This window comes from Pogoniulus pusillus, chromosome 6 (assembly GCF_015220805.1).
Source record: "Pogoniulus pusillus isolate bPogPus1 chromosome 6, bPogPus1.pri, whole genome shotgun sequence".
Lineage (NCBI taxonomy): Eukaryota > Metazoa > Chordata > Aves > Piciformes > Lybiidae > Pogoniulus > Pogoniulus pusillus.
This window is the reverse complement of record NC_087269.1, coordinates 7,337,675-7,350,483: the sequence shown is the minus strand read 5'-3', so window position 1 is coordinate 7,350,483 and position 12,809 is coordinate 7,337,675. Positions and strand designations below refer to the sequence as shown.

Below are 12,809 nucleotides of genomic sequence, written 5' to 3'. Positions count from 1 at the left end.
GGCTTATTTCACAGAAAAGCATAAGAGAAATTATTTGTACTGACAGAATATATATGGAGAGGTTACCTTTATTTAAAAGAAAGGCCTTTGGTTAATTCCTTAATTTTTGACTGGTGTTAGTCATATCTCCCAAATACAAAGGGCTCAAAGTGAGCATGTTGCATAGTCCAGCCTGGTACAGATGAAGGCAAACTTGCTAAATGGGATAGAGAAATGCAGAAGTTGTATCACAGATTTTCAGTTGGTTGCATAAGACATCTCCAGTAAGGAAGAACAAAAAAAGGCTGGATAAAGTCATACTAGACTGTTCATCTAGCTGGGCAACATCCCTTGAGTAAGGAATGCCTAGGGAAGAATATAAGCAAAAATGCTAAAACCATACCTTATATAACATTGTGCCTTTGGCTCTACGTCTCCTAGCTCTGTTATTCCTTCTGAGATAAAAGGTATTGCAGTTTTTAGTGCATTGGTAGCTCAGAGATTGATATCACTGAATTAACAGACTAATTTCATCCTATTAATTCTTAGTGGCATTTTGGCTTTTAGAGAATCTGCTTTTGAACTGGTATTTTCACAGAACTACCACTTTATAACCTCAAGATTTCATTCTAGTCAGTTCAAAATTCAGACATAATTGTTTTTTATGCATATACATGGCTTCCTGCTTATCCACATGAACTTTTATTCACCCTTTCATTCATCCCTTTATTGTGCATTCAGTGTTAGGAGATTCTTCTGTAGTGGAGAGGCTGGTGCTGGTCTCTTCTGACAGGTAATTGGAGACAAAACAAGGGGGAATGACTTCAAGCTGAGACTGGGTAGGTTTAGATTAGACACTGGGAAAAAGGTTTGTTTATGGAGAAAGTGGTCAAGCACTGGAATGAGCTGCCCAGGGAGGTGGTGGAGTCACCCACCCTTGAATGTGTTTAAGGGTTGTTTGGATGTGATGCTTGGGGATATGGTTTAAGGTGACTCTTGTAGAGTAGGATTATAGGTTGGACTTGGTGATCCTGAGGGGCTTTTCCAAACTGGATGCTTTTGTGCTTCTTCCCTTTTGGCCATTGTCTCAGCTGTTTTGAATAACACAGCGTTGTCAGAATAGTGGAGTTTCGTCCCATTCACCCTGATGGCAGATTTGTTTTTTGGCATGTTGTGCCTTACCAGGAGAGACTAAAGGGGCCTGGGGCTTTTTGGTCTCGTGAAGGGAAGTCTGAGAGGGGATGTAATCAATGTTGTAAATATCTGAGAGATGGGGGTCAAGAGGGTGGGGACAAACTCTTCTCAGTTGCACCCTGTGATAGGACAAAGGGCAATGGATGTGAACTGCAGCCCAGGAAGTTCCACCTCAATGTGAGGAAGAACTTCTGTACTGTAAGGGAGACAGAGCACTGGCACAGACTGCCCAGAGAGGTTGTGGAGTCTCCTTCTTTGGACACTTTCAAGCTGTCTGGCTGTGTTCCTGCACAACCTGTGCTAGATTGTATGGTCCTGCTCTGGCTGGGTGATTGGACTAGATGGTATCCAGAGGTCCCTTCCAACCCTTATCATCTTATCATCCTGTGAATAAATCCCAATTGTAGATCTCTGTGGAATGCAACTAATGACCTCTATCCATTTAAAAAGTGACCTTTCCCAACTCCACAAACTTTTCTTTGCAGAACTATTTATACCTGTGTTTTCTGCTTTGCTTATGACAGAATGGTTCGGGTTGGAAGGAAACTTACAGATCATCTGGTTCCAAGCCCCTTCCCACCGTGGGCTGGGACACCTCCCATTAGACCAGGCCTCATCCAGCCTGGCTTTGCACACCTTCAAGGAGGCAACAAACACAACCTCCCTGGGCAACCTGTTCCAGTGTCTCCCCACCCTCACTGTCAAGAATTTCTTCTCTTCTCCAGTCTAAATCGGCTCTCTTCCATCTCAAAGCCATTGCCTCTCATTCTGTCAGAAGTCCCTTCTCAGCTTTCTTTTAGCCCTTTTCAGGTACTGGAAGGCTGCTCTAAGGTCTCCCTGGAGTTTTCTCCAGGCTGCACAGCCCCAGCTCTCTCAGCCTGTCCCCATAGAGGAGGTTCTCCAGCCCTCTGATCATCTTTGTGGCCTCCTCTGGATCTTCTCCAACAGTTCCATGTCCTTGTTGTGCTGGGGACACCAGAATTGAACTATATATGGGATGGGTTTCTTTAAAGCACAAAGAAATATTATCAAGCATGTTTTGGAAATTGCAGGTAACTTTCAACCAGACTTTTCATTCTTTTAGAAAAATTCAATGATTTGCAAGACACAAGTTCCCTTTTCAGAAGCTGTTAGACTTTTCATCAATCTGTCTGTCTCATTCACCTATTCACTGAATTCTATCCTTTCTGCCTGATGCTTCCCAGTTTTTCAGGACTGTACAGTATATTTAAGGGGGGGATTTTCATACTACAAGCAGGGCTCAGCTGTTTTATTCTTTGGTTTCTTCTTGATCCTGGTGACCTTTTAGTTGGGAAACAGTCAAGTTTCATTAAGCATCATTTACCAGCTCTGAATAAAGGTTATTATTTAACAATTTTATTTGGCAGATTAAAGGACAACCATTTTGGAGATGCTTTTACCAGCAAATATTAAATACAGTAGGCTTGTGTTAGTTCAGTGAACTGCTTGGATCTCAGTGAGGAAATGCAACTCTGATTTGTAGTTTTTTTATTAGACTAACAAGTGTGTAGTGAAGAAGCTGTTACTGTTGTCAAAGGCACATGTTAGTTAGCCATTAGAATTCCCTAATAATGAACAGAGCACCACTCTTGTCAAATAATTAACTAATATGTTGCTTGTACTTGTGATTATGTCAAATGTTGAAAACTGCGTAGGCCAAAAGAAGCTGATCATGTAAGCTGAAGAAGTGTCAAGAGAGGCAGCACATCCTTTTGCAGTAAATTCTGAAGTTGTGGGCATAAACTTTTGATATCTTTCTTTGTAGATCTTCAGTCTCTTGAAAAAAAAACCAAAACACAAACAAACTAAAATCCTGAACAACAACAACAACAACAACAAAATAAAGGAGAAAAATAGGTTGGTATGAAGAGTAGTGGAACATAATACCTAGAGATGGCAGCTTTGAGCTGTGTTTTGAGCTGTAAACCAGTCATTGTGTAATGTTGCCTTTATAGTTAAGAGAAAAAAATATCCAGAGAGAAGAAATTAGATTAAGTTTTTGACTTGAGCTCCTGAGATTTCAAAGCCTAGTGCTAGACTGCAGTGAGAGCACAGAGCTAGTATTGCCTGATCATGGTGCAAGGTAAATTGAAGCTGTATAATTGACTCTGTGGAGAATGAAATAAGTTACTGTGCCCATTTCCCTCAGAAAACTTCTTTAGTTAAAATTGAAGTACTGTACTTCTTTATTCTGAAGGAAAAAAAGATCAGAAGACTCTCACTGATGTATGGTTATAACAAGTGACTAAGACTTTTTATGCATTTCTGGAGGAGAGAGCATAAAAGTGTTCTTGCTTTTAGACCAACTAAACTGTTAGGTAGTGCCTTCAGTGCCACTTCAGACTGGTTCTTGGAAAGGTGCTACCTACCTCTGTTAGCAACTGGTTCTCCTGTATCTAAAGATTGTATATAGGTCCTGGCATCTTGATACTGGAAAATGTCAACATACTTTCAAATAAGAAGTAGGACTATAAAGGAAATGGCTTGTGAGGTTTTTGATGGTAGGTAACTTTGCTAAGCAGTGAGTAATGGGGAGATGGGAATTTGAAAAATACCAGATATAACTTAGAATAAAGTAGAAAGGGAGTCATGTACAAGGTGTGTATATGGTCACTGCTAGGAGTTTATTCAGTGGTGACCTGCTTGTACCACAGAACTTAACCTTGTCATTAAACTGTTGCTCATGGTTCTCAAAAGAGTGGAAGGATAATTGGATGTTAAGATTTGTTTCCTTTGAGACTGGCAGTAGGAATGAAGCAAACAGAGCTGACAAAGTAGTAATTGTTAAGATGTTTTACAGTATATGGTCCATTTTTATACACAGTCAGATTTAATTTGACTCGTTTGAGTTTTATGGAGGTTACTTCCCATTTTAAAGTATTGTTAAAAAGGGATAATTGTTGTTGTTTTCATTTCCAAATTAATTGGTTTCGATGATGAGTCTGTGTATATCTTCTGATATTTTCTTTTAAATTAGTCTAATCAAAAGGTAACATTAGCAAAGGGAAAAAAGAGTGAAAAACTTTTCTCTTTTCATGTGAAACAAAAGCTTTTCACCAGTTGGTTTGTTGTCATTCTTTTAACGCCTCTTTTTGTTAGCTGTTGTAGTGTAGTGTAATTTGGAAGAGCACTAGGATGTGAAAGTGTTTTCTACATATTCTACTGATACTACTACTAATTAACTATTAATGTGGTTAATTCTATCAACCATGTGTAAAACTGTTGAAATAATAAAGTAAGAGCATTCTTGATTGGGCTAGTGTAATGATGTACAAATTGCTGCGGTGTGTACTATAGTGAAGTTGAATTTGTTCCTGTTGGGAAGCTTAGGTTTTAGTAACCTGTAAATTAGTAGGAATATAGTTTCACAATAAGGTAAGGATAATAAACCAGACTGCAGAGGAATAGTTAAGTGAAGATTGCTTTCCAGTCTGTCAGTCCTGATCTAATGGGAGGATTATGGGATCAAGTAGAGATGCTGATTATTCTTTTTATTTCTTTTGATATAACACATAAAGTGTGGAGTCTTCCTCTCTGGAGATACTCAAGAACTATCTGAATGTGTTCCAGTGTGGTCTGCTCTAGGTGATCCTGCTCTGGCAGGGAGGCTGGACCAGATGATCTTTCAAGGTCACTTCCATCCCCTGACATTCAGTGATTCTGTAAGAATGTTTTTGGTGTTGTTACCCTGTTGAGGTAACAACAAGGAGAGAGGGAAAGAGGTTTTAGATACTTCCGAATGAGAGGAATACAGAAAACAAGTCTGTGATGGATGAGATATTGCCAGATGAGAGTCTTACTTTATACTTTGCTTGAAAAAGTATTCCAGAAATGTTTTAATGGTCTAGGTTTGACTAGAATTTAAGAAGTTTTGAGTTTATCTGGGACACAAAAGCTCTCACTTTATGTAAACTACCAAGACTTAAAAATTCATTCATATACTAATTCATGGGGTACAGTTTATGGAAGGAAAGCAGACTGATAGTCCTGTTTCAAGCTAATGGAGAACATCTGTTCTTTGTGTGGTTTGTGAGTGACATTTTGGGCCAAATATCCAAGAACAAATTCACTCTACGTAAGAATTAAGGCAGAAAAGTTGTTTCTGAGAGATAAACTTTGCTGTGCAGCCATGATACAGTTAAGAAATAGAAAATGAAAACTGTGGGGGTTTTAACATGATTAATTTTCTTCCATTTAATTAGAAATGGATTATGAATTACCCCCTTATTGCATTTACTTGTACATTTTTTTCCCCTACCAGATAAGATACTTTGGGAATGCTGGCAGAATTTACATCACAGTGTAACGTTCCCAGGTACAGTCAGAGCAGCTGATAAGTATTGTTCTTTTACAGAGAGAGAAAAAATGTGAAGTCTAAAGAACAAAAACATGATAAGCTTTAGAAAAGTCTTGAATTACTGCATTTATATGACATATAAAATCAATATTAACACTGAGATATGGTGTAGGGAAGAGAGGCTGTCCAAGGTCAAAGGAAGTAACGATTATGGCTCTCTGTTCATGATTCAGTGTAAAGTGTGTGGAGGAGTTATTCTGCTCTGCTGTATGGTCTGTTGGCTGGGACCTAGTTGACAAGTGGGTGCTCTTTCCTGCTCTTTTGGTGATCTTGTGGAGTAAATTCCTTGCTCTGCTGCAATTCTTTTTTTTTACTTACTGTAAAATGCTGCTCTGAAGGATGTGAAGTGTTGTTAAATCTCTTACACAAAAAACTAGGTGATGGTGTTGGGCTATGATTTTGCAGGAATTATCAAGCACACAGTCTTGGAATATGAGACAGCTGAAGTGAAGGACATTGGATCACTGTGGGTTTTTTTTTTTTTTTCCCAGGTTTTAGCCTTTTTTTGCCAGGTTTTAGCCTTTTAAAAAACAGTTTTTAGACTCCTTGGCTGCATCAGGAGAAGTGTGACCAGCAGGTCGAGGGAGGTGATTCTCCTCCTCTACTCTGTTCTGGTGAGATCCCACCTGGAGTACTGCATCCAGTTCTGGAGCCCCTATTAAAGAGGGATGTGGATGTGCTGGAGCATGTGTAGAGAAGGGCCAAAAGGATGGTCAGAGGGCTGGAGCACCTCTCCTATGAGGACAGACTGAAAGAGTTGGGGCTGTTCAATCTGGAGAAGAGGAGGTTTTGAGGTGACCTTATTGTGGCCTTCCAGTATCTGAAAGTGGCCCACAAAAAATCTGGGGAGGGACTTCTTTAGGCTATCAGGTAGTAACAGGGCTAAGGGGAATGGAGCAAAGCTGGAGATGGGTAGGTTCAGACTGGATGTGAGGAGGAAGTTCTACACCATGAGGGCGGTGAGAGCCTGGAATGGGTTGCCCAGGGAGGTGGTTGAGACCCCATCCCTGGAGGTGTTTAAGGCCAGGCTGGATGAGGCTGTGGACAGCCTGATCTAGGGTAGGGTGTCTGTGCCTATGGCAGGGGGATTGGAACCAGATGATCCTTGTGGTCCCTTCCAACCCTGGCTGATTCTATGATTCTTTTTAAAAAACAGTAGTTAGCCTCTTTTTTTACCATTTTTGGGCCATTTTTAGCCTTTTTTAACCAATTTTTTGCCTTTACTTATTATGTGGAAATTTTGTGAGTTATTTTATCAGTTTTAATGAAACTTTGAATACCCAAACCACCACTTCAATTTGTGGTTACTAACACTTAATTCATCCTTAAGTTTTGGAGTATTTCAGTGTAGATCCTGACTGACAGTCTATGAATAAATACTCATAGAAAGATTTTTTGGTTTTCCCAATCTCTTTCAGGCTTCTAAAAAACTTTTTTGCCTCTAATTTTAAATTTCAGGTTGCTAAACCAATTGCCTCTGGTTTACCAAAACTCTGTGAAATTTTTCCTGTGTCAGCTGTGTAGTCACACAAAGTGAATTTTAAAGGTTTCTGGGGTTTGCTTTGGGATTTTTCCTTTTTATTTTTTTGTGTGTTTTGTTGTTGTTATTTTGCAATTTGGATTTCATAATCATCCAATAGATTGTTTTTTGCAATAGCAAGTTAAACAAGAAAGAGGCTCTCCAAAGGTATGTTTGTGTTACCAATTTGTTTTTGTGGGATCACAAAGATGAGGTTGGAAAGGACCAGGCTCTATGTTCAAAGCACTCAGCTACAGCAGGCTGCTCTAAATATTGTCCAGATGGGTTTTGCATTCATTCTGCAGTGCCTCTGAGCAACCTGTTCCAGTCTTTGTCCATCCTCACTGTAAAAAAAATATTTTTTTTCTTAAATTTAAATTGTCTTTCTTGTAAGTCAATTTATATCTGTCAACTCTGATCTGTTCAGTGGGTAATGCTGACAAAAGTCACCAATTCACTGATAGCATCAGGTTGGAAGGGACCCTCAAAGATAGTCCTGTTCTTTTTTTACCCTCTCCTACCAGTAGAGGGTGAAATTTAACTTTATTTGAATTATTTTGTTCTTAAAAAAAAAAAATAATCTCCAAATATGATTATATCAATAAAGTGAAGAAATTAAGATTAATGCCCTAAACTCTCCAACTTCCTCCAGCAGACTTTCCAATTTCATAGAATTAACCAGATTGGAAGAGACCTCCAAGATCATCCAGTCCAACCTAGCAATCAGCCCCATCCAATCAACTAGATCATAGCACTAAGTGCCTCATCCAGTCTTTTCTTGAATACCTCCAGGGATGGTGACTCCACCACCTCCCTGGGCAGCCCATCCCAACGGCAAATCACTCTTTCTGTGAAGAACTTCCTCCTGACATCCAGCCTAGACCTCCCCTGGCACAACTGCATTGTTTTATCTGTTCCCTGGACAACCTTACAGCTGCTGTAGCATCATTCCCTCTTGTATCTTTCCTACAATCATTTCTTCCTCATTAGGCTTTCCAGATAAAGGTCACAGAATGGTAGGAGTTGGAAGGGACTTTGAAAGACCATCAACTCCACCTTTGTGCCCAGAACATTGGGTTTTGTCCCATGAAACTGCTGACTTGAGTCTGTGAGCCTTTACCATGTTTGGCTGATAATTGCTAACTTTTAAAGTGTTGTTCAGCAGCAGTGTGAGCTTTTTAATCTTAGAAATAGCCATGAGCCAAACTTAGTTAAATCAGTTTTTATGGTTGATAAAGCAGTTGTCATGACCTTCTTGTCTTTTTCTCTGTGAATAGACTTGTGTACAGGATCTGCTGTGTCATTTATAAAGGTTGCTCCTCACAGAAGTGTGCTTTTATCTGAACTTTGAATCATTTAAACAGAACTGTGAAGAGGACTTTCTTACTGTCAGCTGTCTTGAGTAACCATTTCAGAGTTCATGCAGCTCTTCAGGTCACCTTTTTTTTGTGTGTTTGTTTTTTTGTTTAGTGTCTTTCCTCAGTGCCAGATAGTTTTTAAGGCATACTGTTACACAGAGCACCTGCCTCTAACTCCCTAATTAGCTCAGTTTTTCTACTATAATTTATTTGCATTTGAAAACAAATAATTAATGATGTGGATTCGCCTTTTGAGATCTTTATGGCACTGTAATAAATGAATCCTTTGAAAAAGAATCACAGAATTAACCAGGTTGGAAAAGACCTTCAGGATAATCAAGTCTAACCTATTGCCCGACACCTTCTAATTAACTAAACCATGGCACTAAGTGCCTCCTTTTAAACACCTTCAGGGATGGTGGCTCCATGACCTCCCCAGGCAGCCCATTCCAATGCCAGTCACTCTTGCTGTGAAGAACTTCTTCCTAACATCCAGCCTAAACCCCCACCTGGCTGCAACCTCCCTTCAGGTGTTTGTAGAGCAATAAGGTCTCCCCTGAGCCTCTTCTCCAGACTGAACACCCCCAGCCCCTTCAGCCTCTCCCCACAGGGCTTTAGAAATTTATTCAAGCTATTCCACTGAACCACTGCACAGCTTCCTTACAGCTTTTGTAGGTCTTCACCAAGACCTTCTGAAATGTTGTTTTATCTCTTAGGAAAAGAATGGGCTCAGATGCACATCTCTAATCCTACTACAAATTCCTGCTGATGGATTTGAACATCTTTTGTTCCAACACAGTCAATCCAAACTAATCAGTAACAGAGAGCTTTTAAATGGAGTGATTTGAAAATTCCAAATCAATATGTTTGCCTGCTTCAGATGAAAAAAAATAGTTTTAAATCTTGCAGAAATATTCTTGTACACTTGAAGAGAGGTCTGGCAGTTTGGTCAGTTATTTACTGACTAACCTCTTAGAGTAATGAAGTGTTCTGTGTGGTTCTGTTGTTTACCATCAGCATAGCTATAGAGGCAGAATGATAACCTTCTCAAGCATTTGTTTTGCAGGGCTAGACTGGCATGCTGCTGAGCCTCTATATTTTACATGCCTGCCAGTTTGAGCTAATCTTTCTTGACGTGTATGATGATAATAGCATACAGCTAACATTTCTTGTTTAGATCCTATCAGCTTCTTGTCAATAAGTCTGAAATTTCCACATGATTGATCCAATCTTCTTATATTAGGTAGTTTCTTTATCTTCTAGCCTCTTTTTCTGAGGATCAGCATTCCATGCCAAGCAAAACTTTGCCCAACCTGCTAAGCCTGCAGCTGCCTTTGTTCTTTTTCAAACATACTGAGTTTAGGGGGAAAAAAAAAACTTAATTTAGAGTAAACCTTGTTGCAGGATGCAGAAGACAACTGCCAACTGTACAAAGACCATGCAGATGGCCTGCAGAGGGTGTGATGTTGTGGTACTTCCTATCAAAGCCTGTCATTGATGGTACCAGAAGCAGTTATTTCTATCCAAGATAAACTGTCCTTGATCCAATCTGTGAATCCAATAAGCCAGAATTTGTTCTATGACTTTGTGTGCCTTAATTTGCAACTCTGGATGAAGTCTGAGGTTTTACTGGGATTTGTATCCAGTCAATATTGAAGTAAATCATTCATTGCTTATCAAAACAGATGGCATTGCTGTTTGAGGTGTGTGTTTCATGAAGACTGGGAAATCTGTTTTGCATCCCTTTAAAAGGTCTCAAATCAAATCCCATAGAGAAGGACTATTTTAGCAAATGTGCCTAAGAGGATGCTATACACAGAATCACAGGAACATCCAGGTTGGAAAAGCCCCTCAGGCTTACCAAGTCCAACCTGTAACCCTACTCTACAAGATTCACCTTAAACCATATCCCTAAACACTTCTAAGAGACCCTTAAACACATCCAGGGTTGGTGACTCAATCACCTCCTTGGGCACATTGCCCTTTTTCTTTGGGCTGTGATGACTGTAAATTTTCTCAGGACTTAAGGAAGAATATGCTCTCTTGTGCATGTGCTGAATGAAATCCTCCTAGATTAAGTGTGTGGAAAATCTCATTTCAGTCCTGTGAACTATTTCTTAAGAAAACAATATAATAACCTTTCTGTTTATTATATTTATTTAGTTTTAACAGAATGCTGCTGTATGAATTAGAAGATCCGTGTAATTAGAGGCTTTCTGCTTGAAGTAATCGAGCTGAGACTCATTTTTATGTCCTTTTCATAGCTGGGTTTATTTTTCAGAGAAATAGTCTCCTTATCATCATTGTTGATTTAGTTTAAATATCATTGTCTGGGATTAGTGCCTGATATTGAGCTGGTTAATGTAAGATTAAATGTGAAGGTTTAAATCAGATTGTTCAGTTATGAAATACTGCACAGCACAGAAGTATGCAGTTCAGATGTTATCCTTCTGTAATCCATTATTTGCTTTCTCTTCTTTCCTTTCCAATTTTTACAGGAAGACATCTACATGTACGGGGGCAAAATCGAAACAAATAATGGCAATGTTACCGATGAGCTCTGGATTTTCAACATCCCCAGCCAAACATGGAGTACCAGAACTCCTGCAGTGCTTATACATGGCCAACAATATGCTGTGGAAGGTCATTCAGCACACATCATAGAGCTGGACAGCAGAGATGTAGTCATGATTGTGATTTTTGGATATTCTGCCATATATGGTTACACAAGCCTTGTGCAAGAGTACTACATCAGTAAGTCACTTTCAAAATGTTTTTATCATGTACTGATTAAAAAAAAGTGGATTCATTTTGTTAAAGTGAAGAAAACTCCCTTTTTTTTGGGGAAAGAAATGCATGTATTTTGCTAAAGAAATAACCTTTTTGCATTCAGATTATGTAGGTTGAATTCTTTACTAAGCAGAAGCATTGGGAATATAATGGCTTTGTCTATTCTTTGGTACTCTAAAAGAGGTAAAGGTTGCAACTAGAAATTCACAGAATCACAGAATGTCAGGGCCTGGAAAGGACCTCAGAAGTTCATCCAGTCCCATTCCCCTGCTAGGGCACCGTCACCTATACCAGATCACCCAGGTATGCCTCCAGGTGGGTTTTGAATATCTCCAGAGAGGGAGACTCCATAACCCCACCGGGCAGCCTGGTCCAGTGTTCTGTCACCCTCACAAGTTAAAAAAATCCTCCTCATGTTTACATGAAACTTCCTCTGCCTCAACTTCCACCCATTGCCCCTTGTCCTGTCATTGGGCATCACCAAGCAGAGCCTGGCTCCAGCCTCCTGGCACTCACCCTTTCCATGTTTATATGCAGTGATTATTCCTGTGATGAAACTTTTTATCCCCCCCCCCAGTCTTACTGTTTTTACCACAGAGTAAAAAAAAAAAAATAAGCAGAGAAAGAAAAAAAACAAATAGGGAAGGGGAAGACAGAATACTTGAATGGTAGTTAGTAAAACAATGTAGTTATTTTGAGGGTTCTTTAATATTGCTGTAATACCTCTAACCTGGTTTCTTGATATGTAAAGTAATGTAGTTCATCATTGTTTATAGGGTTCTCTCTAAAGTAAATACACATTGCCACCAGAGGAAAGAAGAGAAAAAAATGAAGATTAATTTTTGTCTGTAACCTGCCATGCCTGTCTGGGATTCCCCTGGTGAGCTGCAGGCTTTTCCTAGGGGTGATTTTTTAAATGCTAGAATTAAATAAAACAAGAGATTTATTAAAGAAAAAAGCAAATCTAACAGCTGATACATCTAAGTTATTATTTTAATAAAGCCATCACAAAACCTATGCAGTTTTGATACTGTTATAGGAATATTTATATACCCACTGTGCTGGGGGATGTACAGGCTGGATGTTAGGAAGAAGTTCTTCACAGAGAGTAATTTGCTATTGGAATGGGCAGCCCAAGGAGGTGGTGGAGTCACCATCCCTGGAGGTGTTCAAGAGAAGACTGGATGTGGCATTTAGTGCCATGGTCTAGTTGATTGGCTAGGGCTGGGTGATACATTGGACTGGATGATCTTGGAGGTCTCTTCTAACCTGGTTGATTCTATGATTCTGTGAATCAAATTACACTTTCTCTTTTCCTTGTTTTTTATGGAGTTGCTCTAACTCCCTCAGTTATTTGAGCAATCACAAAATGCATAGTATAAAATGACACAGTACCATTTCTATGTTAACAGCATATTAAATTGTTGACTAATTGTTCTATTGAATGTTTTCCCACTGAACAGATTTATGGGCTGGGGAAATCCCTTCCAAACTCAGAGAGTTCTTATGCTTCCTGACAGTATCTCTGATGGTAGTATTGAAATTTTGGAATGGATTATAACTAAGCTTACAGAAAACAAAGGGAAAAAAA

At 39.3% G+C, this 12,809-nt stretch overlaps 1 protein-coding gene across 14 annotated transcripts in view; it reads left to right on the top strand.

The window, feature by feature from the left end:
- The window catches only part of ATRNL1 (attractin like 1), a 624,604-nt gene that overhangs the window by 76,442 nt on the left and 535,353 nt on the right, over positions 1-12,809 (top strand). For all 14 annotated transcript variants that reach the window (XR_010302493.1, XR_010302494.1, XM_064144312.1 and 11 more), the window contains exon 8: positions 10,927-11,182. Coding sequence is in view for 12 of the 14 variants with exons in the window: in XM_064144312.1 (XP_064000382.1) it covers positions 10,927-11,182 (256 nt within the window). In the remaining 2 variants the exon portion in view is untranslated. The remainder of the gene's footprint in view (positions 1-10,926; positions 11,183-12,809) is intronic.